This window comes from Chlamydotis macqueenii, chromosome 1 (assembly GCF_036417535.1).
Source record: "Chlamydotis macqueenii isolate bChlMac1 chromosome 1, bChlMac1.mat, whole genome shotgun sequence".
Lineage (NCBI taxonomy): Eukaryota > Metazoa > Chordata > Aves > Otidiformes > Otididae > Chlamydotis > Chlamydotis macqueenii.
The window spans coordinates 126,523,392-126,550,448 of record NC_141556.1 but is presented as its reverse complement, the minus strand read 5'-3'; the positions used below and the strand labels follow the sequence as shown (position 1 = coordinate 126,550,448).

The 27,057-nt window shown below is 36.5% G+C and overlaps 1 protein-coding gene across 11 annotated transcripts in view; it reads right to left on the bottom strand.

The window, feature by feature from the left end:
- The window catches only part of DMD (dystrophin), a 1,302,935-nt gene that overhangs the window by 793,589 nt on the left and 482,289 nt on the right, over window positions 1-27,057 (bottom strand). For all 11 annotated transcript variants that reach the window (XM_086766697.1, XM_086766715.1, XM_086766672.1 and 8 more), the window contains 3 exons: window positions 10,942-11,130; window positions 10,416-10,597; window positions 3,822-3,972 (listed from right to left, as the gene is read on the bottom strand). In XM_086766697.1, coding sequence (XP_086622823.1) covers window positions 3,822-3,972; window positions 10,416-10,597; window positions 10,942-11,130 — 522 coding nt within the window. The remainder of the gene's footprint in view (window positions 1-3,821; window positions 3,973-10,415; window positions 10,598-10,941; window positions 11,131-27,057) is intronic.

Here is a 27,057-nt window from a genome sequence, read left to right as displayed (position 1 = left end):
GAATTCACAGACTACTTTGTTTTTAAGGCAGAAATTCCTTACTCTAACACATTTCAGAGTTTTAATGCCGTCATGATCATAGCCTTTGAGCCAATATATTTATAAGAACTCTCCTTTTTCTGACTTTCACACCTATGATTACCATTTGCTTCAGAAAGCTAGACTATAAAGCAATTCTCAAGGACTGTGAAGTACACCAAATTGTTAGATCGATCCCTGGAATTCAGACTTCTCAACATTTTATGACCCAACACTTGATAAAGGAAGAGGAGGCAGAGCACTCATGGATCAGACCATATAACACAGCTTTCTTCCCCCTGGTTCAATCCCTTCAGTCAGCTATACGACAATAAATACATTGCTCTGAAAGCCTACAGCCAGGAGGAAGGTGACTTTTATTTCCTGATTAGTGGATATTTGAGAGATGGCATTTGAAAACAAAATCAGAGTTAGCAATGCTCTGCAAGTGCAGGACTGGACAGCACTTTGGAAGTGGGAGTCTCTCACACAGTGTGAAAGACTTGAGAAGTCAGGGAACGGATTAAACCAGAAAGCTGAGTCATTTTCTAATACTCAGACAGATTCCATTTGCCCTGAGCTAAAGGGCTGTTCTTTATAATCCAAGTATCTATTTTTACCATGAAATTCACTGGTGACAATCATTCGGATACAGGAGCTTGTTGAAACAGGAATTTACTGAGGGCAGTCTCAAGACTAGAGCATGCTCTGTTCAAATAATTTAAACTAAAGTTTCTAACAAGTTTTTCTGACCTTGTACAGATAGCAAATTTTCAGGGACTTAAAATGTAAGATGCATATAGATGGTAAGGCATGGGGATAGCAACAACAGAAACTCATAAAACTCTACAGTTTGTTTGATTCCTATCTATCAGGTAACAACGTATGCAACTCCAATATCATCTAGTTCAAAGGGAATTAAAATACCTACTTAGGGTATTCAAGTACCCAAAGACAAATTCACTCCTGATATTTGAACAGTTACAAAATGCCTCATTTTACCCTTGCAATTAATTTGAAGTACTGAAAAAGCCTAACACTAACAACTTTTCCTAGTTTTCATAAATAATAAAAAGACTCAAGACTTCCAGAAGAAGTACAAATACCTAACAGCCTAGACTTTTTTAGAATATTAATGAAACTATAAATTCTACTAACTATAAATGGTATAATAATAATGTGGAATAATAAAATAACTTCAATTTAAAACATATTTTTGCTTAATTATAAAATTTCTAATATTGTATTCTGCTTACACAGCTCAATAGTCCTCAGATTTTTACTGAAAAGACACTTTCTCCCCTTACAAAATTATGAAGAAGAGACACTTGCAACAGTAGACAAAACGCGTAAAATACTGCTGCAAAGACCAATAGTTCTTTACTGAAATGTTTGACAACTCCTCCAAAATATTTTGACTATGACAGATTTCTTACCAGACCACTGTACCTTGCTAAAGACATAAAATCTTCTAGAGTTCACCTCTATTTCAGTACACTCAGAACATTATTTGTACTATCAAGATATTAACCTTATATACTACTGAGCTAAGTAGCATGCTGGAAAGAATGTTGTGTGCTTTCTCTGGTCTCAATGATGTGTGCCACTCCCAATACACGTCACTGAACTACTGATAATTTTCTTCTAGGATGCAGAAGGGAAACTGAAGTGATAGTCACAAGAACTCAAGGCCAACATTTTGAGACATCATTGAGAAAGAAGTTGAACAAAAGAAATCAGATGGTTGAAAGTTGTAAGTCAAAGGAGGATACCTAACATGAAATAAATAGGAGTGAAAAGTAGTTACTAATGAACAGATAACGAGGGAAAGTCAAAATGATAAAGGTAAAGAGGAGAGGGAGATAGGATGACAACAAACCAAACCTATCATCCTCTGCTTAAGTCTGTTTATTTTGAAATGATCTTTGCTTTTTATATCTTCCAACTTCTGGTTCCTGCCATCAAATTTTACAATGCTGTTTCTAAGATGTTCAGAGTCATGTGAGACTAAAAAAATATGAGGGGTGTTGTTTTTTTTCCTTTTTTATTTGCTTATTTAATGATTAATCAATAACTGTGTTATTAAAATTACATTGTTTTAATCCTTGTTATATAAGGTAACTTTGCTGCATACAATATATAATAAAATTATCTGAAACTTTCACAGAATACGTGAAAGAATGGAAAACATCATGTTCTTTGACTCACATGTAAGACAAACTATACATTAATACAATTTTCGTAGAAGTTAAACCAAAAACATTTTCTTTCCACCTTACTAAATTGTCTCTTGTACAGAAAATAGATTTGAAAAATAATGCACACAAATAAATAATGTTGACTGACTCATCACACCAAAAAAGAAGAACTAATATGTGGCAGAGGCAGACTTCTGCATGTCTTAACTCAGAATATTCAAATACAAGCTAAATACCCATTTTTCTCAATACTAGAAAGAAACAGCATCAAGAGATTGCATACATAAAAGGGTTACATTTTATGTTAGTATTCAAATACAAAATGCACAGAAATAGGAACAAAGTTATTGAAGTCTTAGTACTCGTATTGAAAATTTTTCAAGTTACTCTCTCTAATAGCCATTTCATAATTACCTGCTGTCTTTTTTAAAAAAAGAAAATCTAATGTTAGAATATATGCTTAGCTAGCAAACCCACACACTAAAAGGCATTGTCTCCTCACAGGGCAAGCATAGATAGCACAACTAGCAGCAGTAGGCACAGAATTTGTATTCTTCTTCAGTAGCACTCCTTAATCAGAATGCAGAAAAATCACCTTTAACACAGAAGTGGATCATGTGGTCTTTTGCAGCTTTTAATCTCTTGTTTAAGAAAAATTGTAAAAGCTGGTTTCAGTTTGAAATGTTGTTTTTTTTTTTAATGAACTACCCTCTAGAACCTAGATTAGCACTGACACAGGCCATCAAGCATCAAATGTTAAAATCTCTCAAGTTTAACCATAGAACTGAACTGCTTTGAACCACTGATGTAGAAACATTAACAAGTTATTACAGGAAATCTCCATGACCCCACAAACCATTTTTGTTTTCTATGCTTTTCTGTCTCTTCCTACCATCATCACTGTGTGTCATGGATACATATATAAATATATTTTAAAACTGAAATTAATAATTTAATTCAGGAAATGAAAAAAAAAGGCTATTACACAAATTATACAGTGTCTCTCTTTTTAATTCTTATTTTTCCCAATTAAAGAATTATCCTTACAGAATATGGAAGAAGTTTGGTCACATTCTCTCTTACACTCCATTTCTTACTTTGTTATTTTTCATTAATTGAATACATTACCAAAAAGTATTTTCTACAGTTAGAAACTAGAGTCTATTTCATAGTGCTGTACAGTTACATATTCTGAGTCCCAGGAGTCCTAATAAAAGTATGCAATGTAATTATGACTACTGTATCAATGCTACTACAGCATGCAAGGAATAAAAAAAGCAACATGCAAAAAGAAGAAAACACAGGTAATAAGAAGCCTGATATATTCTTATTGAACTGTGTAATGAAAGGAAGTTATGGTTGTCTCGCATATTCTAGTATACTGTTTATATTTAATAAAGAAGTATTTTATATTCTTTATATCAGGATAAAAGTCAGGGTTGTGATAAAATAACTCTACAAAAGCTTGTTAATTGTACAAAACATCAATATTAAAGCAAGATTCTATATTACTTTGCTATGTTCTAATGGCAGGAGTATAGCTTTTAAATTGGCAAAACCTCTTTTTTTTTTTTTTTATGCCTTTGGAAGCACACAATAGCATACCTTATGCTCTTCTACTTGACGCTTTAGGTCCTCTAGATCTGGACCTAAGGGCTCTGAATCGATTTTCTTTGTCCTTTCCTCTGTTTTGGTCAGCCAGTCAGCTAACTGGGCTAACTGCTGATTCTGCAGATCCATTAGGGTTTTATGTAAACTGTAAAACAAAGAAATAATAATTTATACATGAAATAAAACAACATGCAGAAATATCTGCCCTGTACACTCTTAGCTGATTTTCATGAGGCTATATCTCAAGCCAGAATAAAAATTATAATATAATATAATATATATATTATATTTACATAATGTACTGTCTGTTAAAATTTGGGCCTCCGGTTGCATTTTTATTAGAGTTGTTTGGAAGCTCAAAATTTCTACTGTCTGGTTTCTTAAAAGCTTGTATTTTCCACTACAAGCACTTTGAAAACTGCTCTGACAGATGTTCTTGCTAAGCTCCCTCAAATGGAGTAAATTAAACAGAACAGAAGAGATTATTAAATCTTCAGTTATTCAATGGAGAATTCTCTGGACAATTAAACAGAAAATACTTCAGTTTTGCCTAAACAAAGTATTTTGATAGCTCCAAAATGACCTGTCCAGAAAGCCATTATGAATCCTTCACTTATACTTGCCATCTTTAGAAATTCTCTAATCTTTCCTAAACAAAATCTTTATCTTACCAAAAATATTTTTATCAAAATGTGTGAACTATTACTGGATGATGGAATTACAAGTAGTTATTTTTATTACTCATCTTTCCATAACATACAATTTTTAACTTATTTGACAGACCAAAGTCACTGTCCTCAGTCACACTGAGCTTCGTGAAACCATTCTACGTTATAGTGTGTTACGTGCATCGCAAGCACAACTCTTGCAGCAAAAAGTTATTTAACTGCTTTCAGAACACAACCTGCAGATTTGAAAATATGAGTTGAACTTTCAGACTGGAGAAAACTGCCGTGTGATGGCACAGTCCTGCTCTACTCCACTTGTTTCTCAGTTGACTGCTTGTTGGCTTATTGAAAATGTAGCCCAAATTAGAAAGCTATTGTAAATTTTGTCTCTCTGTGACCAACAGCAGCAAAGTCCCACACCTGGAAAGGAAGAATCCCTGGAATGATACAGGCTAGGAACTGACTGGGTGATGGAATTCCAGCACTAAATCTAACTGAAGCTCCATCACTCTCCTGTTGTCTTTCTGTCCTTGAAACAGCCTTTGCTTTAAAAAGAATAGGGCATTAGATGAAAACCCTTCTCAAAATAAAATTTAATATGTTTATGCAAATAATAAATTTAGTATTAGTAAATCTTTGTTAAATAAGGATCTACTTTTGTTATCGAAGACAAGTTTAACCAGATAACACAAAGACATAGGCTTCAAATATTCCCAAAGTAACAGGCAGCAAGAATGAATGAGATATTTTCAGAGGTGCAAAAGGAAATATTCAAAAATTCCTAAGACTCGGGTACTTTAATCATAAAAACATAGCTGTTACGAGAAGAAGATGTTTGTACATTTTTTTTTTCTTTAGGGAAGCCAACAACATTAATAATTTCTTTCATTATTATCACTTGCATCTGCACAGATTAAAAAAAAAAAAAATGGCTGAGGCCCTCCAAAACAGAAATAAACAAGTGGTATTAGTGACCATAGAAACATAAGCCAAAACAGTTGCTTGAAACAGGAGTGGTAATCAAGAGAAGATGTGAAAGGCAGTCTCGTAAACAAAAAGAGTGCAAGCTGTGATCAAATGAATCCCGAGGAGTACATGGACATGAAGCATATCTTCTAGAGCAGAGCAGCAGATACAGAAAAGGGGAGAAACTGCAGGTAAACACCAAGATGAGCTAACTTAATGGAAATAAAGACTTGCAAACAAATTTTTTAAAAAAATTAAAACATTGTTTTGAATTAAGATTTTAATTACACCCGTTTCCTGAATGGTACCTCACTGGTCCCATATGGCACTGAGATAGTATCAGGTGTTACACCTGAAGCTCTGTGAAGCTATACAACTTTCAAGAAACAGTAATAATTTTTAGAGACTCCAGTTGGTAGCTCTTGGAAGGAAAAGACCAAAGAAAGCAAATCACAAGAACAACTATAAGCAGGAACTGAAACTTCAACAGAACTTGAGACACTGAAAAAAAAAAAAGTGTTGTGAGAAACAGGAAGGGCTCCACATCTCTAAATAGTAGATCTCAAACAGTAATATGGATAAAGAATCGGCTGGATGGCTGCACTCAGAGTGGTCAATGGCTCAATGTCCAGGTGGAGAACGGTGACAAGTAGCATTCCTCAGGGCTCAGTATTGGAACAGTTAAACAGCACTGTTCAACATCTTTATCACCAACATGGACACTGTGATAGAGTGCACCCTCAGCAAGTTTGCCAACGACACCAAGCTGTGTGGTGCCATCGACATGCTAGAGGGGAGGGATGACATCCAGAAGGACCCTGACAGGCTGGAGAGGTGGGCCTCTGTAAACCTCAAGAAGTTTAACAAGGCCAAGTGCAAGGTCCTGCACATGGGTTGGGTTAATCTCAGGCACAAATTCAGGCTGGGTGGAGAACAGATTGAGAGCAGCCCTGAGGAGAAGGCCTTGGGAGTGCTGGTAGATGAGAAGCTCAACATGAGCAGGCAATGTGTGCTTGCAGCCCAGAAAACCAACCTTCTTTTGGCTGCACCAAAAGAAGCGTGGCTAGCAGGTTGCGGGGGGTGATTCTGCCCCTCTACTGTGCTCCCATAAGACCCCACCTCTGCGTCCACCTCTGGAGCCCTCAACATAAGAAGGACATGGACCTGTTGGAGAGAGTCCAGAGGAAGGCCACGAAGATGATGAGAGGGCTGGAGCCCCTCTCCTATGAGGACAGGCTGAGAGAGTTGGCGCTGTTCAGCCTGGAGAAGAGAAGGCTCTGGGGAGACCTTATTGCAGCTTTGCAGTACCTAAAGGGGGCTTATAGGAAAGATGGGGAAAAACTCTTCAGCAAGGCCTGCCGTGAAAGGATGAGGGGTAATGGTTTTAAAACAGAGGAAGGTAAATTCAGATTGGACACAAGGAAGAATTTTTTTACAGTGAGGGTGGTAGAACACTGGAACAGGTTTCCCAGAGAGGTGGTAGATGCCCCATGCCTGGAAACATTCAAGGCCAGGTTGCATGGGGCTCTGGGCACCCAGAACTAGTTGGAGATGTCCCTGCTCCTTGCAGAAGGGTTGGACTAGATGACGTTTAAAAGTCCCTTCCAACCCTAACTACTCTAGATTCTAGTTTTTCAGTGTCCTCTCTCTCAAGATTTTTTTTTCTAAGAACAGAGTGTCATGGATCTTCATGATATACTATGATTTCAGATTTTTTTTTTTGCTGGAAATCATGTGTTAATTATTGAACAAAATTACCAGAAGATAGATGTAGTGTCTTTTTCACTCTAATCTCTCTCCTGGTTTATGGATAGAACACAGGAAGCTGATACTCTGCTTTATTATAAGACATGATTCACAAAGGATTAGCCATCTCAGATCTAACTCAGTCCTTTACTTTCAAGTGAGCATTTTATTGTCTTGATGTTCTAAACCAAGGTATTATAAATATTAAATACAATGCTTGATCCTAGAGATAATTTTTGTACCAGTAAATCAAATAAATGATATTGAAAACCTGCTAAAGAGAAATTTATTTAAGAAAATCAAGATGAGATGAAATAAAGAGTTATATAGAATACTGATATTATTCTGAGCATAAACTTGGACATGAAATAAATACAGAAAATAATTTAATCATGGTTGATTCTTAAGTAAACAAATGTTTCTTGTTTCTTCCCATTCTCCAGGTACTTTCTGGATTTCAAAGTACTTGTATAAACATCTGATAGAGTTTTCAGTAGTTATTTATATACCTTTATATACCTGAAGAGATTATAATAACCTTTGTTTATGATCTGGCCCTCATAAATTTTAAATACAAAATACATTTCCATTGAATTGAATGTATTTTAATAGTTGTAGAATTCTCCATTAAGTGGTAAATTTTATTATGTTTTCCTCTCTAGTGGTTCATTTATGACTTTGAGATGCTTTACTATGGAGAATTTTATTTGGGGAAGGGCAGGGGGAACAAATGAAAAAATCGGGCTATTTTCCTTCAGCATGCTAACGTACTGCTTGCTAGAAGACTGAAAGACTTTCAGTACATAGTAAATACATGAGAAATCCAATTTGGGCTGTTTTTAAACATTGGCATTGCTATGTTTCATACCTCGTCTGATATTCTGACCTCCTAAATCACTTTTCATAAGACCCTTTCACTTTTATAGTATCCTTTATCAGTATTTTATTTTTATTGACTGCTTGCTTTTGTTTCCTCATGCTGTAAAGTGTGCTAGCTCTTTTTACTTTTCTTTCTATCACCACAATAGAGGATAGGCAGCCTTACTGTTCTCAACTTCACAAAAACCATCTCTGTTTGGGTAAAGATGTCACTGTTGCCTTAAAGGCTAGATTACAGCAATCTGCTCAGAAAACTATGCTTTAAACTGAAGTAGAAGATAGATACTTAGAGTTTAAGTTGCGTATAATAACCCCAAAATATATTACATTGTGATACAAAAGCTATTCATTGTGTTCAGAAGCTGTTCTCCAACTGGTACTTGAAACACAGAGGCAATGCTATATGATTGTTGAAAATCACAGTTTGCCCCTTAAGATTGTGGGCAATTCTGGTCCCCTCAACTCCAAAAAGATAAGGTAGAACTGTAAAAAGCTCAAAGGAGAGCAAGATGAACAACTAAAGATATATATTTATGGAGACAGCAAGAAAAGTTATATACTGTTGACCCTCACTTGTGACATAGTAACTAGAGGGAATCACTTAATCTACCAGGGAGAACCAAACAGAAAGAGGACATTCTTCAAAAAAGTAGCACTCATACCAGGGGAGAGGCCTGTGGAATTCACTGCCAAAGGATGCCATGAGCATTAATAGGTGCAAGAGGATATTGACTAAATAGATGGAAGAAAGAAAGAAAAAAAAAATCAATAGCAGCTTACCAAATACACAAAACTGCTTCCATCTCAGGAAGTCACCTCAGCTGAAAACAACTCAAGGCCGAGAGAGTTCTATGGAGAACTTGATAGCATGAGACATCCCATATTAGGTCAGAGCAATGATCCATACAGCCCAATATTTGGTCTCCAGAGCAATGGGTGCATGCAGACCAATACTGGATCTCCACCAATGGCAAAAGGCAACGTCAAGATGCTGCTTAAGGAAACCACGTATCTCCCCTAAAGCTTATCTTTTTTTTTGTTCTGTTACAGTCAGATGCTGGGCTAGACCACTGGCATGACTACTAGAGATATTCAGCTTTTATTAAAATCACATTCATAAAAAGAGTCACTCTCCAGCTGTACTGAAGGAACAGAGTTTTTCACTTCATATATGTTAATTGTGATTTTTTCTGAGTGAAAAATTAGACCTCAATAGAAAGATTTTAATGAAGTCTACCTAGTTCAAAGTACCTAAAAAGCCATCAGGGATCTCAGATTCAAGTTGTTTGCTACTGCATTTATTTACTTTTACTGCAGAGAACAGCTATATTCTTCAGTAACAAGCTTCTAGCGGCATTTAATGAATTTTAAAATTTCCACTAGCTTTGACTTAGTATAATAGTTGGCAATTTTCACCACTGGTCCCCTTTACTGAAAGGACAGTAGGAGTACAAATTTTCTCATGACAAAGTAAGACTCAGTCACATGAGTCTGAAATTGAGTTATTATATCAGAAAGGGATTAAAAGCAGCCACATAAAATGAAAGAAAAAAAAAAAAAAGAAGAGAAGCTGAGAAAAATAAATGTGAAAGATCAGGTAAGTAACAGACATTTTCTTAAGTAAAGGAAGGCAACCCACACAAAAAACACCTTCAAGAACTTTTATTGTTTAATGATTCTGTATCTTGCAAAACAAATTAGTCCACCATGGCACAATCAAAAGCTCTTACCTTCATGAGGTTTCTTGTACTAAGTAAATCAAAATTTCAAAATAAGACACAGAAATCTTAAAAATGCTTCAAAACTAATGTGACTAATTAATAGATTATTTTTCTATTTTTAGTTGTATTTCTACTTTAAGTTACAGGACTTGTCCTTTTTTGAATAATGTAATTTGTCCTCAGATAAAACTATGAAAATAGTGCCAAGAAAGCTAAGCTCCCACTAACTATTTTTAAGGGATCAAGTTTTACAGGTCTTAAAGTTTTGTTTTCTTTTTCCTTTTGTATCACAGTAAAGATTCTCTCCTTTGTAGTTAAATATTGTGTGATACTTGTTGAGACGATCAGAAGAAAGTGAGGTAGGTTACATAAATTTTGTTTAAAACGTTATTAGCGTCCAAGTTGTTGATAGGCGCTGATTTGTGCACCTTCCAGTCTAAAAACAACATGCAAGCTTAAAAGTTATTACACATCACATTTCAGGTTTAAAAATATCTGAGATGGACTTTTGTTCACAGTGAAGTGAAAGAAAATCCCAACCATTAGTTAAGTTCATGATTGTTTCTGTCAAACTCCATATATATTATTTTACCTGACATATTACTTACTTGCTTTGTTTTTCCATACTTGCTACCCTGAGACTTTCCCATCGAGAATTAAGTAGATTCATTTGTTCTTGGATTTCATTCTCTTCATCACCTGAAAGTTTTCCAATTGCTAGAAGTTGACTTCCAACTTGCAAAACATTGCCAACACGGCCTTGGTGAGCTGTTAATTCCATCATAAAACCCTGACAATAGAAATAAAATCCAGTTTTAAGTTTGATTGTTTGGAAGGAAAGAGTAGACTTTGGAGAAATACCTTCAATTCCACTAATTTCCACTAATTTCTGTCTTCAACTTTGCTTTTTATTTTTTCAACTCCTCCCCAAACCTTGCAACACAAACCAGAAATAAGCACTTCTATTTTTTTGCATAGGGCACAGTCTCCAGTACTACCTTTGAATTCTCCAAATCACATGAAAACAAGAAAAAGGAATAAAATAAACTAGAAATATCTTTGTCTTGTATTTTTTACCTTATAATGGGATACAAGCAGATATATGCCTACTGAAAGATCAGTATAAAAACATACCTCATGAGTGTGAAATTGTTCTTTAACAACTTCCACATCATTGGATACATCTCCTTGTGCTTGTAATGCATCTTCAGCAGAGAGAAGCCAAGTGAGTACTTCTTCTAAAGCAGTTTGGTAGTTTTCAAGATCCATTTCAGACCTCATCCGCACAGTGCTAAATGTCTTCTCTTCAACAGTTTCTAGAAACTGATCAAAACCAAAATTTTAAGAGTAATGAAAAGAGCATCTGCTCAGACAGTTCTACAAATGAATAAACAGAATGTAATTGTCTTGTATAAAAACCTAACTTTTTATAAAATAAAAATATATCAGATGGCTAATGTGCACAACTACTTATTAGTATAAAATCAGTTAATTGACCAAGATGAGATAAGATTGAGGGAAATAAAAAAACTCAGATTAAATTAGATATTTTACACTAGAATTCAAAATTCCTAACAACTATTTCTGAATAGTGACAACATTGAAATTATACCTGTCGAGTGCCGTTATAATTTTTTTCCAACAAACAGTCTGATTTTTGATTTCTAGTTTACTGTTTCTTATTTAAGCATTTTGTCTTGGAAATCAGAGAGAAATTTATTTCCCACAGCAGCTAGTAAAATAATATAATAAAAAAAGCAGTAAGTCACACACTGATATTGCAGAGAATCTATGGAAAACAGAACATAAGAAAGGAAAACAACCATGTACACTACATGCAAGAATAGGCTTGAGCAATGCATAGCCACCATTTTGTTAAAACCATTTTAGAAAGTTGAAAAAGCTCAGAAATCTCATGCCAAATTGTAACTTTTAAAAAACAACCAAAAGTTCATTGCTCTTGATTTCTCTTTCCCATGAAGGCCACTTTTATATTTATACTTTAGAAGCCAGGTGACTCTTACAAGCACAGAATTCACACTTATGCTCTACTGCTTAAACTCAATAGAAATCAATAACAAGTATTTCTGGACTTGTATAACAGTAGAAGACTAGGGAAAAATAGAGGCAAGAAATACTGGCTTGCTACAGAAGATGTCATTCCATAAATTTTTAAAAAAGTACTGAAGAAGTTTAGTTACTTTGCTAACAAGTTAATATGAAACCAAACTATTTATATTAAAATACGCTTATGCTTTGTAAAAAATGATACCAAGACACTTAATGTTTTTATACTTAGCAGAAATTTCCTCTGCTAACAAACTTGTGCTAACAAAACACTCAAAGCAGCGTCTAAAGCTTTTCATTGTAGTTTAGAACAGAAAGTCAAAGTTTATCACTAGAAAGTAGGAAGTGTAATGAATGTGATATGACCACTTGAACTGATCTTCAAAACAAATTCATTCTGAATTGTACAGATCTAATACATACAGTTTACATTAATCCCTCTGTCATACGTGTGTTAGGCCAATTAAAGCACCAGTCATAACTTCATTGCCACATATGCATGAAAAACAATGTTCAGAGAACAAACCTGAACCTGAAAAGCAGGCTTGGAAATCTGATTAATTAAATAATTTAAGTTTTGGGTTTAAAGAAAGTACTATCTTACAGGAATATAAACAGTGAAGCACATAAAGTGTTCAACACAAGAAATTACACCCAACCACATCACATTTCTGCAGCAAGATAGTTTTTCTAGTATATAGTCTACTGTGGAAAGGGATAACTTTATCATTCCTTTTGCATGATTTTCTTTTTCCTTTCTGTAACAATACTGCACAGAATATAGCTACATCTGATAGACTGGGGGGAAAAAGATGTTATAACAGCTGAATGAGACTAGAGATATCACGGTTGCAGAGACTGGTGATGGTCTCTGCCAGCTACTTGTTTGAAAAGTCCCCATCTGAAAATCCTCTTTCCTCTAGATCAAATACAGAATATCTTTTCATGAATGACAAGTGTTTAACAAAGCACCTCCTAATAACTCTTTTCCTCAGGAACGACTACTCAGTATAATTTTCCTCAGTCATGTTGACCAGCATTTTCACGGCTTTGTTATGTTACCACAAATATTATATGGAATGGCACTGAAAAAATCTCTGACTCGTGATCTTCAGTGGCAACATGGTGCAGGCTAACTATATGCACCACTACAGTAACTCTTGAAGACAAGAGAACACTCTAAAGTAAATGGAAACCAAAATAGTTACTTGGCAGATGTTGAAAAGTAGGTTCTCATTTAAAAAATGGCCATTTTCTGACAGAAGGAAATCAGAAAAGAGCTAGAGGAAGTATAACCAAAGGACTTTGCAGAATGGTGTCAGTAATCCTTACATTTGGTAGAGGGAGGAAACAACTTTTCCACCTTCCCTCAAACCTTTTTAGCATCACTGCCAGCAGAGAGCTGGGATCAGTCATGAGGTGACAAAGCAGAGGAATGGATATCTGCTGTGCTTGAAGTTTAAATAGTGGTGGGGGTTTTTTGTTGTTGCTTTTTTGGGTTTTGTTTTTTTTTTTTTTTATTACTTTATGGATAGCACAACTGAATAGTTCTCAACTGCTGAGACCTAATAAAGACACTGGATCATTATCCTTTCTCTTTCTCCATGCATTTTGGGGAGAAAAAAAAAACCTAAGAGAATAATTATCAGAAGTTGAAATCGCAACAGAATCTTATTATTCTAGAGTGTGCTGAGCATGCAGGGTATTTGACAGTTCAGATTACACAGTGACATATGCAGGGACCCTCTGGGATTGTCAAATAAAAAACACTAAATAATCCTCACTGATTTCACTGAAAAAATAAAACCATAGTTACACACTTTCAAAACTGTGCTTAATTTCCTGCTGCATCTTTAAGCAGTCTCTGTGCACAACCCAGGACAGAGCAATGGCCACCTTGATCTCAATCTATATAAGCAGAGAATATTCACACTGTAAAGTCTACAAGCATAAAAAAAAAGAAGCCTCAGAGTTAACAGTTGGTTTTGACTTGACAAAATACATATATTTTAAAATCCACTGTTATACTGTAGCTTCACTACTTCTGTCTGTGCTCTTAGTTCTCTAAAAGGTAACTGTACATCCTTGCTCATCCTGCATATGGAATGAAAAAGAACTACTGAAATCAGTAGAAATTCAGACGGTTGGCTCAGTTCTAAAGAGAACATTAAACACTAAGTGAAATATTCAAACTTGGAAGTGGACAACATAGGCAATCTATGCTACACATTTGTATTAAAAAACAAAAACAAAAAAACAAATGTCTCAAAGTAATATTCATGTACATAAATATTATTCATGCCCTAATACAAACCAAATTTAAGTATGCAGATTCTACAGCATGAAGAATAATCCACACCGAAACACTCCATGCAACACAAACAATAAAACTCTAAATTTTATGAATCATAACAGTACGCAAATTTTAAAAACCAACCAAATCAACTAAACAACACAAACCCAACAACTCCTATGACTGTCCTTATTTCTGAATTTATACAAAATCTTTTCAGAATTCCTAAAAGACTGTTGTGGTTTTGTTTGGTGGGGGGGGGGGGCTAAGGTGGCAGCTTCTGTAGGAAACTGCTAGAAGTCGCTCCCCTTTGTTCAGTGGACTTGGTCGGGCCTAGGGCGGACCTGCTGCTGGCCAAGGCCAAGCCAATTGGTAGCAGAATGTTCCATGATAACGCCTCTGCGATAACGTATTTAAGAAGGGGAAAACAGGAAAAAAAAAAGAAGAGAAAAGAGAAGATGTGAAGAAGCTGAGTGGGGGCAGAGGTGCAGAAGGGGAGGCGCAGGCCTCATGGGCCTTGCAGGCCTCACCCTCTGGCCTCTTGCCAGGCAGCCAACTGGGCCCGACTTGGCCCGGCCTGGCTGCAAGAAGTGGAGAGATGAGCTGGATGATGTGAAGAGATTCTGAGAGGTGTCTGCCAACCTGTTGTGAAGAACTTTTCTTGTGAGAGGAACAGCTGCAGATGCCAAGGTCAGTGAAGAAAGAGGGGGAGAAGTAATGCTGCTCCTGGCCAAGATTCCCCTGCAGCCTGTGGTGATGACCATGGTGGAGCAGGTTGTCCCCCTGCAGCCCATGGAGGTCCACGGAGGAGCAGAGATCCACCTGGAGCCCGTGAAGGACCCCACACTGGGGGAGGTGGATGCCTGAAGGAGGCTGTGGCCCATGGAGGGCCCGCTGGGGCAGCTGTTCTGGAGGGACTGCACTCCATGGAAGAGATCACCCATGCCAGAGCAGTTTCACAAAGGACTGTGGTGTATGGGTGGGACCCCACACTGGAGCAGGGGAGGAATGTGAGGAGTTCTTCCCCTGACCATGAAGCAGCGGCGTGAAACAACATGTGATGAACTGACCGCAACCCCCATTCCCTCTTCCCCCTGTGCCGCTCAGAGAGGGGAAAGTAGTAGAGATAATGTTAAGCTTGGGAAGAGGGAGGGGTGGAGGGAGGTTATCTTGTTCTCTGTCTCATTATCCTGCTGTTTGTAGTAATAAATGAATAGTTTTCCCCAAGTTAAGTCTGTTTTGCCCTTAACGGTAACTTTAAGGATTTTCTCCCTGTCCTTATCTCAAACCTCGAGCCGTTTTTCCTTATATTATCTCTCCCTATTCTCTCGGAGGGTGGGGGGAGTGAGAGAGAGACTGCACAGTCTGGTCCCGATCCAGGCTGAACTACGACAAAGACTGAAGAAAAAAAAAGGTATTGCATACACTACATTGAGAACAAAGACATACAGTTATTAATAGAGACTTCTCATGTAAGTTGTGATGACTGTTTCCAACCATCATTTTTAAGAGAATGAAAAACAATTAGGACATGCTGAAGTTAAATTGTTACAGCTATATATTGCTAGGAAGGCTATACTTAAGAAAAAAGTTGCTTAAATATGCATGCAGTTTCATTCTTGAATCAAAAAACACCCATTCTTAATAAAGTATTTAATGATTATGCTAAACAAAGTTGATTGGGTGCAGTCAAAGCAAAACATGTACAGAGAGTAATCTACTGAACAACCATGCATGAATGATGACACAAATGTTAAGGGGAAAGATGACATGAAAAATTCTGATGTTTGATGAAGACTGCACCACATCTAGCTAGCAATCAGTCAGCTCACACACTATTTTGAAAAATGGCCAGCCATTTTTTTATGGAAAATAGCCCTAGTTGTAATTATCGACTGACCTAGAAGGAAAAAACATTCTCTGAATCCATATGTTGTCCTCTAGAATATGTCTGGCAGCTGTACAAATTATTTCACAGCATTTAAACGACAAGCTTGCAGCTGCTTCAGAGAAAGGAAGCCAGGGGAGGAAGTGTTCTTCACCTACTATTGCATTATGTTACTAAAGGGAGGAGAAGGATTGGACATGTTAGTAAATTCTCCAAGAATGTTTCTATTAGTTCATAAAGACTGCTTCTCAGTTTATAGAAATTAGTTGGGCAGTTTTAGAAAGTAGTTTTGCAGTCAAGATTTAGGGTTCATTCCAGCACTCTTATTTACATTATATATTTTCTTCCTTTAGATACTGCCTGTTTCAATGTAATAGATGCAGAATCCAGCTTTAGAAATTTAGAGCTTTAGAATTCAGAGATATAAAATTTTATTTTTTTTTTTTTTTTGTATAGGCAAATTTAAGCCCAGAGTAGTTTTCCCATTTTGAAATCTCCCTTTGCAGGTTTACAGCCTCAGGAAGTAGCACAGATTATTCACCCCATAACCGTGACTCCTACCAGGTTAGACTGATACTACTGCATATTCTTTCAGCTCCTCCAAGTTTCTCATTATAAAATCATATTTTATGTGCATTTAATGTTTCTAAATTATTACTATTAAAATGTTAAATGCTAGTATGTTCTTTGCAATAATCAAGACTGTTTTCTTAATAGATAACATCAGATAGAATAGTTCAGTCATTTCTGGTAACAAAACCAAGAAGATACATTGGTCAGACTGTTTGTTATTATAATGCTAACTATTTCCTTGTTCTAAATGAGGTTGGAATTTTGTTTTTTTTTCTTAAGGATTTTAAAACTGCCTTTGTGAATGAAAACCTCTTGGGTCAGGAAGATCCTTTATTTTTTGCCATTCATATGAAAATCCACACGTGTATGGCCTTATCATAAATCTGAAAAACTGCAGGTTTTGCTTGCTCAGCTGAGACAACCTAGATTTTTAGTATCTGATTTTCTCAGTGGTTCCACTTTTACTGCAGATGTTTCCACCTGAATGAACTGGCCTGTCCTTGCAACTGCAGTTTCAAGATGCAGTAGATTATTAGTTCATTTAAAGTCAGTAGAGCTTATGCAATGTGCACGTTGACAGGAAAAAAGCCAGAAGCAGGCAGTATGAATTAAAATACATTGCAAAGGAAAGAAAATGCTGAAACTATTGACAGGAAAGGGCAAAGGAAAATTAATCTCTTCAACTACTCTATTAGGTGCAGTTGGTACAAATAAAGACTGAAAAGATGAATAAAGACTTTATTGGCATTAAAGGAAAATTTTGCACCTTGGGATCTGGAGTGCAGAAGTTGTCTGAAGTCAACTGAAAGGAAGTGAAAAAACTGGAACAAATTTAGTTGCAAGAAAGACTAAGACTAGGAACTGCAAGGACAGGTAATACAGTATTTAGAGCTAAGAGATAGGAATCAAGGCTGACAGCTACCTGGAATGATTGAATTTTCTAACAATTTAAAAATTGTTTCATTTTACATACATGGTCAAGTAAATCAGTGGTTCACAAAAATATTTTCTACTTAGCTTGATTTTTTCAACACACTTGTACTTGGAAAAAATATCAAGGTAGGTTTTCATTAGTAGCCGCTTGACCCTTTTTTTTCCATAAAGCTTATCAAAACATACTGGTTTTATGAAGTCTCTAGGGAAATTTTTCAGTCTGTGTTTATTTAAGGAATTTAATTACATTGAGTTTTTTATCCTGACTATAAAACGTATTGCTGTTTGATGTATTACTGATGACAAGACACACAGTACTTGCCTCTCTAAAGAAGGAACTTCCCATTCAAGCAATTAAGAATCATAACTCCAAGCAGTAATATGACTTGATGTGGATGTGTTAAATCAACTGACTGTGACTGAACAGAATTACTTTCATCATATACCTACAACAAAATTATGATTTCTTCCTGTTGAAATGCCTAGTCTACCCACCATTCTTCAGCCCTTCCTTTTCTGATCCAAGAATAAGGCACATTCTAAGGGGATGTATATTTCAGGTGCTGTCATGTCACGCAGTTGACCGTAAGGTAGGTCATTTGGTCTCTATGTAACACATAAATAAGAGTACTCTTCTCGAAGAAAGATGACATTTTCATCCTAAGCTAAATTTTTAATATTAACTAACGACTCTTCATGGAAGTGTCCAGCAGTAAATGGTAACAGGGTCCTGAAAGTGTATCACAGGTCAAGAAGCCTACGGTCTGCTTCCAGTAGTGCTACCAACAAGGTAACTCCAGATCAGCAGATTCAGCTCCCTTGATAAATGTCTATTGTGTTTGATACTGTCACGTACATAAAAAAAGTAACATGTAATTCTATCCATTGACAAGGATCAGTCCACCTTAAAATCTGAATTGTGACTATGGTATCATGCTGTAGCATGAAAATTATTCAAGATGGAGTAGATAACAGAGAGTTATGTTTATTTAATTTTTAAAATGTAAATTCTAAATGTAATGTGGACTTAAGTAACAGCCACTTTAAAGTACACTGTTTTGACAAAGGCCTGTTAAATGTTCTATGTTCTTAATTAAATTGTATTCTAGAATTCCCCATAAGCAGAAAAGCTGTTAAATCTATAAACAGAAAAATAGGATGGAGACATCTATATCTTAGCCAAAAGAAATACAAATGGATTATCCAAGAAAGTATTAAATTATTTCTTTAACATGTCATATAGGGGATTGAGAAACACAGACTTTATTCCTTTTCTCTCTGGCAACAGACAGACAAATGGAGAAACACACACATCAAAATCTATTTCGTTAAAATACAACTGGAGATTTCCAGAGTAAAAAGTTAAACAAAAAAAAAAATCAAGCTTTTTTTTTTCATTTTCTATGCACTTCATTACAAATTCTACAGCCTTATAGTTGAAAAAACTATGAAAATATGTATTTATGGATCCATTATTTTGTGAGGAAAAGCAGCCTTCTCTTTTCAGAATCCTGTTTAGTTGTTCTATTTTACTTTCCTGTTTTATATTCTCTCTCTCTCCTGCTATTGCTGTCAGCAAAACCAGCGTTATCCCACAGCATCTTTTACTTTGATTATGTCAGTCATCTGACTATCATACTCTCTCTCCTCACTGACTTTGTGAGAAATTGTTTCTCCTACCTGCACTTAACTGAAGAGTAACTTTGACAGTTCCTATCAGTAGCAAACACATATACTTTTTTGCTCCTTCCTTATTACCTTCACTGAGCTTACAATTTTCTTCAGTATTTCACGTATTCAAATCTTTTATTCCCTCTGTAAGACTTTTGTTACTTATGTTACCAAGATAGTGTTCCTTTTTCTACCGTCACTTTACCTGAAGGCTAATCTCTACATAGGCAACTCCTACTTGTATGGAAGAATGCCTTTGTACAGAAAGGACTAAGAGTGCACCTGTGCAGTCAGGACCAGGCAGCTAAAGGTTTGCTCTGCTCACATATGAGCTGCACACAAACAATGGTCTGACCGTATTTGACAGACATTAGACATGCATCTCCTTTTTGGACTACTCTATTACGTCACAATAGGAAGACTGGCTGGGCTATGTGCCTTGGATGAAGGGACATTACTTCTGCCTGAGGAGTCACTGAGCAGGCTTGCAGACTAAAAGTTCTCTAGACAGCTCAGTGTGGTATGTGCTACAGTAACAGCACAGACCTTAGAGTCAGATGAGCCAAGCCTCAGAGTTGAGCAAAAGAGGAACTGCCCAGGACCAAAGAATACTTGGTTCCACTTGCTGGAAATCAGAAAGCTGCAGAACTGACTGAAATAAAGGGCAGAATCAGTCTGCACAGAAAGGGGAACAGTTGTTCTGAATTTTTAAGATTTCTATTTTGTCTTGTACAGTAACTTTTGTTATACAAGTACTCTTGTTATTTATTAACAGCACAGGTGTGTGGGTTGAGCCTCCTCTTTCACAGGTACTTCTGGCTGGAATTAGACATTATCAGCCTTAACAACCTGGGCATCCTTTGTAACTATTCTAACCTTTCAAACTTTGTCTCAACCAATACAGTAGAAAAATAAAACCCAAATAGAATGATATAAAGAACTGTTCTGGTTTTATTTAGTGAGAGAGGCTACGGTGGTAGCTTCTGTAAGAAGCTGCTTTGTTCAGCGGACTCGGCCAGGCCTAAGGCGGACCCACTGCTGGCCAAGGCCAAGCCAATTGGTAGCAGAATGTTCCCTGATAACGCCTTTGCAATAATGTATTTAAGAAGGGGAAAACAGAAAAAAAAAAGGACAAGATATGAAGGAGCTAAGGCGGGGCAAAGAAGGGGAGGTGCGGGCCTTGTGGACCTTGCAGGCCTCACTCTCTGGCCTCCCACTGGGCAGCCGACTGGGCCCAACTCAGCCCGGCCTGGCTGCAAGAAGTGGAGAGGAGATGATATGTGAATGAGATGTGAAGAGATCCTGAGAGGTGTCTGCCTGCCCGATTGTGAACAATTTCTTGTGAGAGGAACAGCTGCAGACACCAAGTGAAGAAGGAGGGGGAGGAGTAATGCAGCTCCTGGCCAAGATTCCCCTGCAGCCTGTGGTGAAGACCATGGTGAACCAGGCTGTCCCCCTGCAGCCCATGGAGGCCCACAGAGGAGCAGAGATCCACCTGCAGCCTGTGGAGGACCCCACTTTGGGGCAGGCGGGTGCCTGAAGGCGGCTGTGACCCGTGGAGGGCCTGCTGGGGCAGCTGTTCTGGAGGGACTGCACCCCATGGGAAGAAATTACCCACGCTGGAGCAGCTTCACGAAAGACTGTGGCGTATGGGTGGGAGCCCATGCTGGAGCAGGGGAGGAATGTTAAGAGTTCTTCCCCTGATGATGATGCAGTGGCGTAAAACAACGTGTGATGAACTGACCGCAATCCCCATTCCCTCTTCCCCGCTGTGCGGCTCGGGGGAGGGAAGGTAGTAGAGATAATGTTAAGCCCAGGAAGAGGGAGGGGTTAGGGGGAGGTTATCTTGTTCTCTATCTCATCATCCTGCTAGTTTTAGAAATAAATGAATAGTTTTCCACAAGCCGAGTCTGTTTTGCCCGTGACAGTAATTTTAAGGATTTCTCCCCGTCCTTATCTCAAACCTCGAGCCATTTTTCTTATATCATCTCCCCCTATTCTCTTGGAGGGTGGGGGGAGTGAGAGAGAGACTGCGCAGTCTGGTCCCGATCACGGCTGAACTACGACATACGGTCATTGTTCAGTGTGTAAAGCTAAATCCTTGCCTCATTGAATTCTTTTTTTCAATACTTAATAGGGGGTTTTGGTGGTTTCCCCCCAGCTCCAATGGACCCAACACTTCAGCAGCCTCCACATATTCTATTTTACACATGTTGGAATAAAAGACAAAATATACAATAGTTCAAGGCAACTGATGAATGTATAAGGCCTAATTTCTCAGGATCCTATGTAATAATTGAGTTCAATGTATATTTTCCAGTGAATCCAGTTGCGTCCAAGTGCTTCATTGGTATAGACCTTAACATCTCACATAACGCACCTAGACCTCAGGAACATCTCTTAAAGATTGATTTGCGTACAGGGAACTCTGTAATTGAGGTAAAGAACATTTTTGAGCAGTGCTCAACTGTTTTAATCATGGAACTGTCTTTCTGCAATCCCCTGTTCCTTTACTTTACATCTGTCACAAAAGTGTTCAGCTGCACTGCTGACCTATCGAAGAAGAGAGACACACAAATAGGTTAGTAGAGCTACACAATAAGCAGGGAATAGAGAAAGCAAAAGATACATAGCAGTAGCTGAATTTCTTCTCTCTCTTCTCACCCACACAGTTGTAGACAATTCATTAAGACCTTGAGATACCCTCTCTCTGTCTATCCTCTAACTTCGGCAGTAAACAAATCAGTGTTCACAAAAGCAACAGTCTACTTTATCATACAGTCCAGACTTCCTTTTACAACTGTCTCATACAGTTTACTGAAGGATATAAGGATAACAATTCTGTAATTAAAAGCTCTGTAATAATTTATCTGTGCAAGACACTGAATGTATAATATTCCACACAACCTGAATTCTACTGTTTCTCTTCTTCTAGACAGTTAGCCTTAATAATACCTCTGTAACAGAGGGCAAATCTGTTCTGTGCGTGTGATTTCCATGGATTTTTTTTTTTTAAGTAAACTTTCATAACAGGAATTCCATCCCTTGGCAGTGCTACGTGAAATGTGCAATTTGATTTGGGAGATATTTACTGTCAGCTCAAATCAGAAATGTACAAATTCTGGACTCTGTCACTGCCCCAAAGTGGCAACTTTGAGCCACCTACTTCAAATCATCCTTGTTCCACTTTTACCTATTCCTTATCACCAACCCTTCAGGTTAGGCTCATTTTTCTTGACAGCTGATTCTAGTTTCTACTGCTTAGTTCTCACGTCTATAGTGTTAACTGTTAAAATTTAAGTATACCCTGAAAGTGGGGAAATTTATGATTCTGCAGAGATTTATAACCTGGTTAAATCTGAATTCTTTCCTGAAATAACAATTATCTCCAGTTTAATTTAAAATCCCTTGAAGAACACAGAGGTGTGAGAGCTTTTCAAGAAATGGAGACTTGTTTTATAATATAGACAACACAGTTCATTGCTTCCTAATCTGGTCTTCAGAAACAGACTAACTGTTTTGTCTGAAACTTTTAATTCAACAAAAGGCAAGCACACCTGATCTACTATGTTTTCTCAAAACCATTACCATTTGGTGAAGTTATGAAAAGTTCTATAATTATATACACTATATGAACTTGAGGCAGAAGAGTTACAAGGTCTCATGAACTGGTAGTATTATAAGGCTGTGTGCAATAGAGAGGTCTCCCCAGGAAAAATGCTAAAGTACATGCTTTTCTGGAGCATCTTGTTACATGGCTACATGCTTATTCTCTTAAAAAGAGAAATAAAGATAATCACAATCTATAGAGGTAGAGAACAAACGAGAACTGGAAACTGATAAGGTATATAAAACCTACAATAATGAGAGAGTGAAAGGTAAACTTCATAGCTGCTGCAAAAATTTCGCACTCACTTTATGCTAGGTCAACCCAGGTGCAAGACAGTGTCATTTTTAAGGAAGTGGATGGAAGAGGTAAAAATGTACACATAAAGGTTGACTTTTTTTTTTCCTTTTTAATTCATCACTGTATATACTATGAAACTCTTTACTTCACAAGAGCTTACAGACAAGAAGGAGCAAATATTCTATGTTCTCCAGAGGCTCTAGCAGTGGGTACTCTGCCGATTGTAGCTAAATTTGTCAGGGGAATATAATACAAATTATGGAAACACATTCTCATAACACGTATCATGTTCTTGCTTTAACAGATTTTGTTTATTTTACAGTTACATACCAGTAATATTGGTAACTGAAAATGGAAACTGCATGCAACTAGCTGAGCTTAAAAATGAAAGTAAAAAAACCCAAAATTAAGTACACAAAGTTCATTCAAATAGCACTACATTTTCCAGGCTGCATATTCTTTCAAGCCTTTCTTTACAAGCAGACTAACATATTTCCAGTTGGGTTTAGTTAGAAGAGTACTCTGCAACCTACGGGGCATGTATGTAACGCATTGAAGCATTACTGATTATGGGACAAGAATATCAGCTATGAAAGAAACCCCTCTGTGCCTTAGAGCTTGTTTTTCAAATCTTGTAATTACTATGAACTTCCATGGAATTTGTAGACACTAATGTATAAATCATGCAATTAGTTCTTAAAAAGGTGAGGATACTTTGGGCAATTTTAAGTAACAAATCTGATCAACTCGACTTCTGTTACTGAAGTTGTTCACAGACTAGATCATGTCTCCGTATATTTTGGAAAAGATACATATGTTGTAATAGAGCTGCTGGTGAAATGAAAGAAAATAGCACTAATGAATGTCCAGAAAAATAGCTAGAAGTAAAATCTAGTTATTTATAGTAATTAATACAGCTCACATTCCAAAACTAAACTCCATTAAATTTAACAAATAGCAACAATACTGTTTTTTTCATCCTCAGAAGATTAATGAAATGAAAAGTTATTACTCAATTTCAGCATAAAAGTCACATTAAAATAAATAAATTAATTGTTTTAGGACTCATGTATGCAATGAACCTATAGACCTTTGAAAATGCACACATTTTCGTGCCAGAGTACTGTTTTGCATTAAAGTCTGTTCCCTCAGATCAAAATCCAAATTACCAAACACACTATCACAGAGGTACATGGGGAGCAAAAAGTTCTACAGTATAAAGACCACAAAATTTTAACATGTTTTCTTTGCAGAAATGCAACCATATGAATCTTAATTGACCTGTATTCTACATTGCATTTAGCTTTATTTTCTGAGTTTTAACCTGTAAAGGAAACTAATGAAGAAGCATATTTGTAAAATTTAATCCAAGCCTTAATCTCAAATATATCACAGACATAATCTATACTATTTTCTAATGTAAGAAAATGAATATGTTTCACAGCTTGTTTTAATCACTACAGTCAGCCACCAACTCTGCTATTGTTTTAGACTACTAAACCATTTTAGTTTTCATCGGAATCTTCATTAAAGACCATCTAGTCTTCACAATAAGAATATTCAACTCCAAAACTCTTTTTATATATTCACATAGTACAATACCAAAATGTCTTCAAAAGCATCAATAGCAACAGCAATTAACTATAAAGAGATAAATCTACAATATGACTCTTTTTCATCTGAGAAATAAAGACTCTGGGACAAGAGCCAATTAGTGGACATACTAATTAGTTTCTGTGAAGTTGAGGTCAAGGTCCTGGAGATTTCAGAGTATTCAATATTACATGCTACTATAGATGGAAGGCATTATTAAAAAAAAGGTGGTTTTGCAAAGTCATCTGAGATCTTAAATAGGCAAATTTGCTTCAATATGCTGAAAACTCCAGTTATAGCTATTACGTGGTTTATCCTCACTAGACTTAAACTTTTCCTAAATACATTTTAGCTTCCATTAAAGAGGCTCTTATTCTTCAACAGAAGCCACCTCAAAGAATATATTTTCAATTTACAACTAAAAGCTAACAAAAAAGCTGTTGCAGAAGAGGTTCGAGTGCTTCAATTTTTTTTTTCAGATTCTGTAGCATGACTACCTTGCTTGTAGCTAAATGCTCTGAATAATAAGTCTATAATAACCTGGAAATGAGACAAAATGATAAGCAACCATCTCACAATAGCATTTTCTTTCTCTTCAGAATGTGTCTCAGGTTTATAAATTGGGTAATAACACAGAAAATAAGACAAATATTTTCAATAGATAATAAGAGCAGGATCTACAAAGAAGTATTTCTGGACATACTGAAAAGTATATAAAAAACTTTACTAAATGTTTACAAAGACAAGCAACCGGATGGCAGAATAGGATAAAAGTCCACTGACGATTGTTAAATATAAAGACACCATCTCCAACTCAGGAAATTTCTGAGCCACAAATCAGTGCAAGTTAAGTGAGAACGCACAGATGTTTCAATACTTCTAATAGATCATACCTCTTTTCCCGTTCCTATGCATCCATTACTGGTCACTGCTAGGAACAGAATAAAATGCTGGAAGAAAAATCCTTTGCTCTGACTAATTTAAACTATTTTGTTGTCACACAGACCTACTACAGAGGCCCTGAAATATACCTGGAGGTGTACAAAAGCAGAAGTTAACATATTTTCATGCTCTATACCCTAACATTAACTTTGGTGTTTGTAAGAGATCCTGTAAAATTCCATGATACAGGAAACAGAAAAACTAAACATTCTAGATTATTATCAGTTATTTTTGCTGAAGCTATTTACTGACTGCCTTTATCTCCCACATTTCAAAACAATACTGTAAATCTGGCCTTTTTTTTTTTTTTTTTTCAGAATTAAGGAAAATGTGAAGTAGGGAATTTAAAAATAAATAAATAAAGTTATCTTCAACAAAAACAACTGCATCTTTTTGTAAATGAAACAAAATATTGTCACTGTCACCTCAGTTAGGAACTGTGAAGTAAAACACTGCACTATGAAATCACATGCCAAACCTAACGTTTTAGGGTAACAGAAGCACCTAAGGAAGCCTTCAAAAAATATGATTTGTAGGTCAAATTTTTTTGCAGCTATATATATATTTGCACATGCTATTTTGACATTTTTGGCATGAAAAATCCTTCTGACCTACAAGAGGAATAGTAATCTATTATTATGTTTCTAGTTTATATATACATATATATATGTAGCATAAAGATTTCACACAATCCTGTAATTTTTTCTCTTGCAGATATGAACTATACTATACTAGAGTCCAGAGGAGGGCCAAGAAGATGATGAGAAGACTGGAGCACCTACAGGGGGCCTAGAGGAAAGACGGGGGGAAAATCTCTTCAGCAGGGCCTGTTGTGATAGGACATGTTTTTAAAACAGAGGGAGGTAGATTCAGATTAGACATTAGGAATAAATTTTTTTACAATGAGGGTGGTAGAACACCGGAACAGGTTGCTCAGAGAGGTGGTGGAAGCCCCATCCCTGGAAACGTTCAAGGCCAGGCTAGATGAGGCTCTGAGCAACATGATCTCGTCGGGGATGTCCCTGCTCCTTGCAGAGGGGGTTGGACTAGATGACCTTTAAAGGTCCCTTTCAACCCAAACTATTTTATGATTCTATATCTCATTGTTATTTTAAGATGATGAAACAAAGGCATCGTAAAATAGCTACACAGAAATATATTCTTAACACCATTATACTTTCATAAATTTATATTTGCAGTTCATATTAAATTATACCTTAGTTAGCCAGTGAGATCATAAGACATGCTTATTAAGCAAAGAAGTAACCGCAAGTGAGGTCATTTGCGGTGCTGTGACCCAAATTTACCTTCAGGTTCTGTTAAGAAAGAATTTGCTTAATTAAAATCACTACTCAAATATAATCACTAATGAGGTGGGCATGA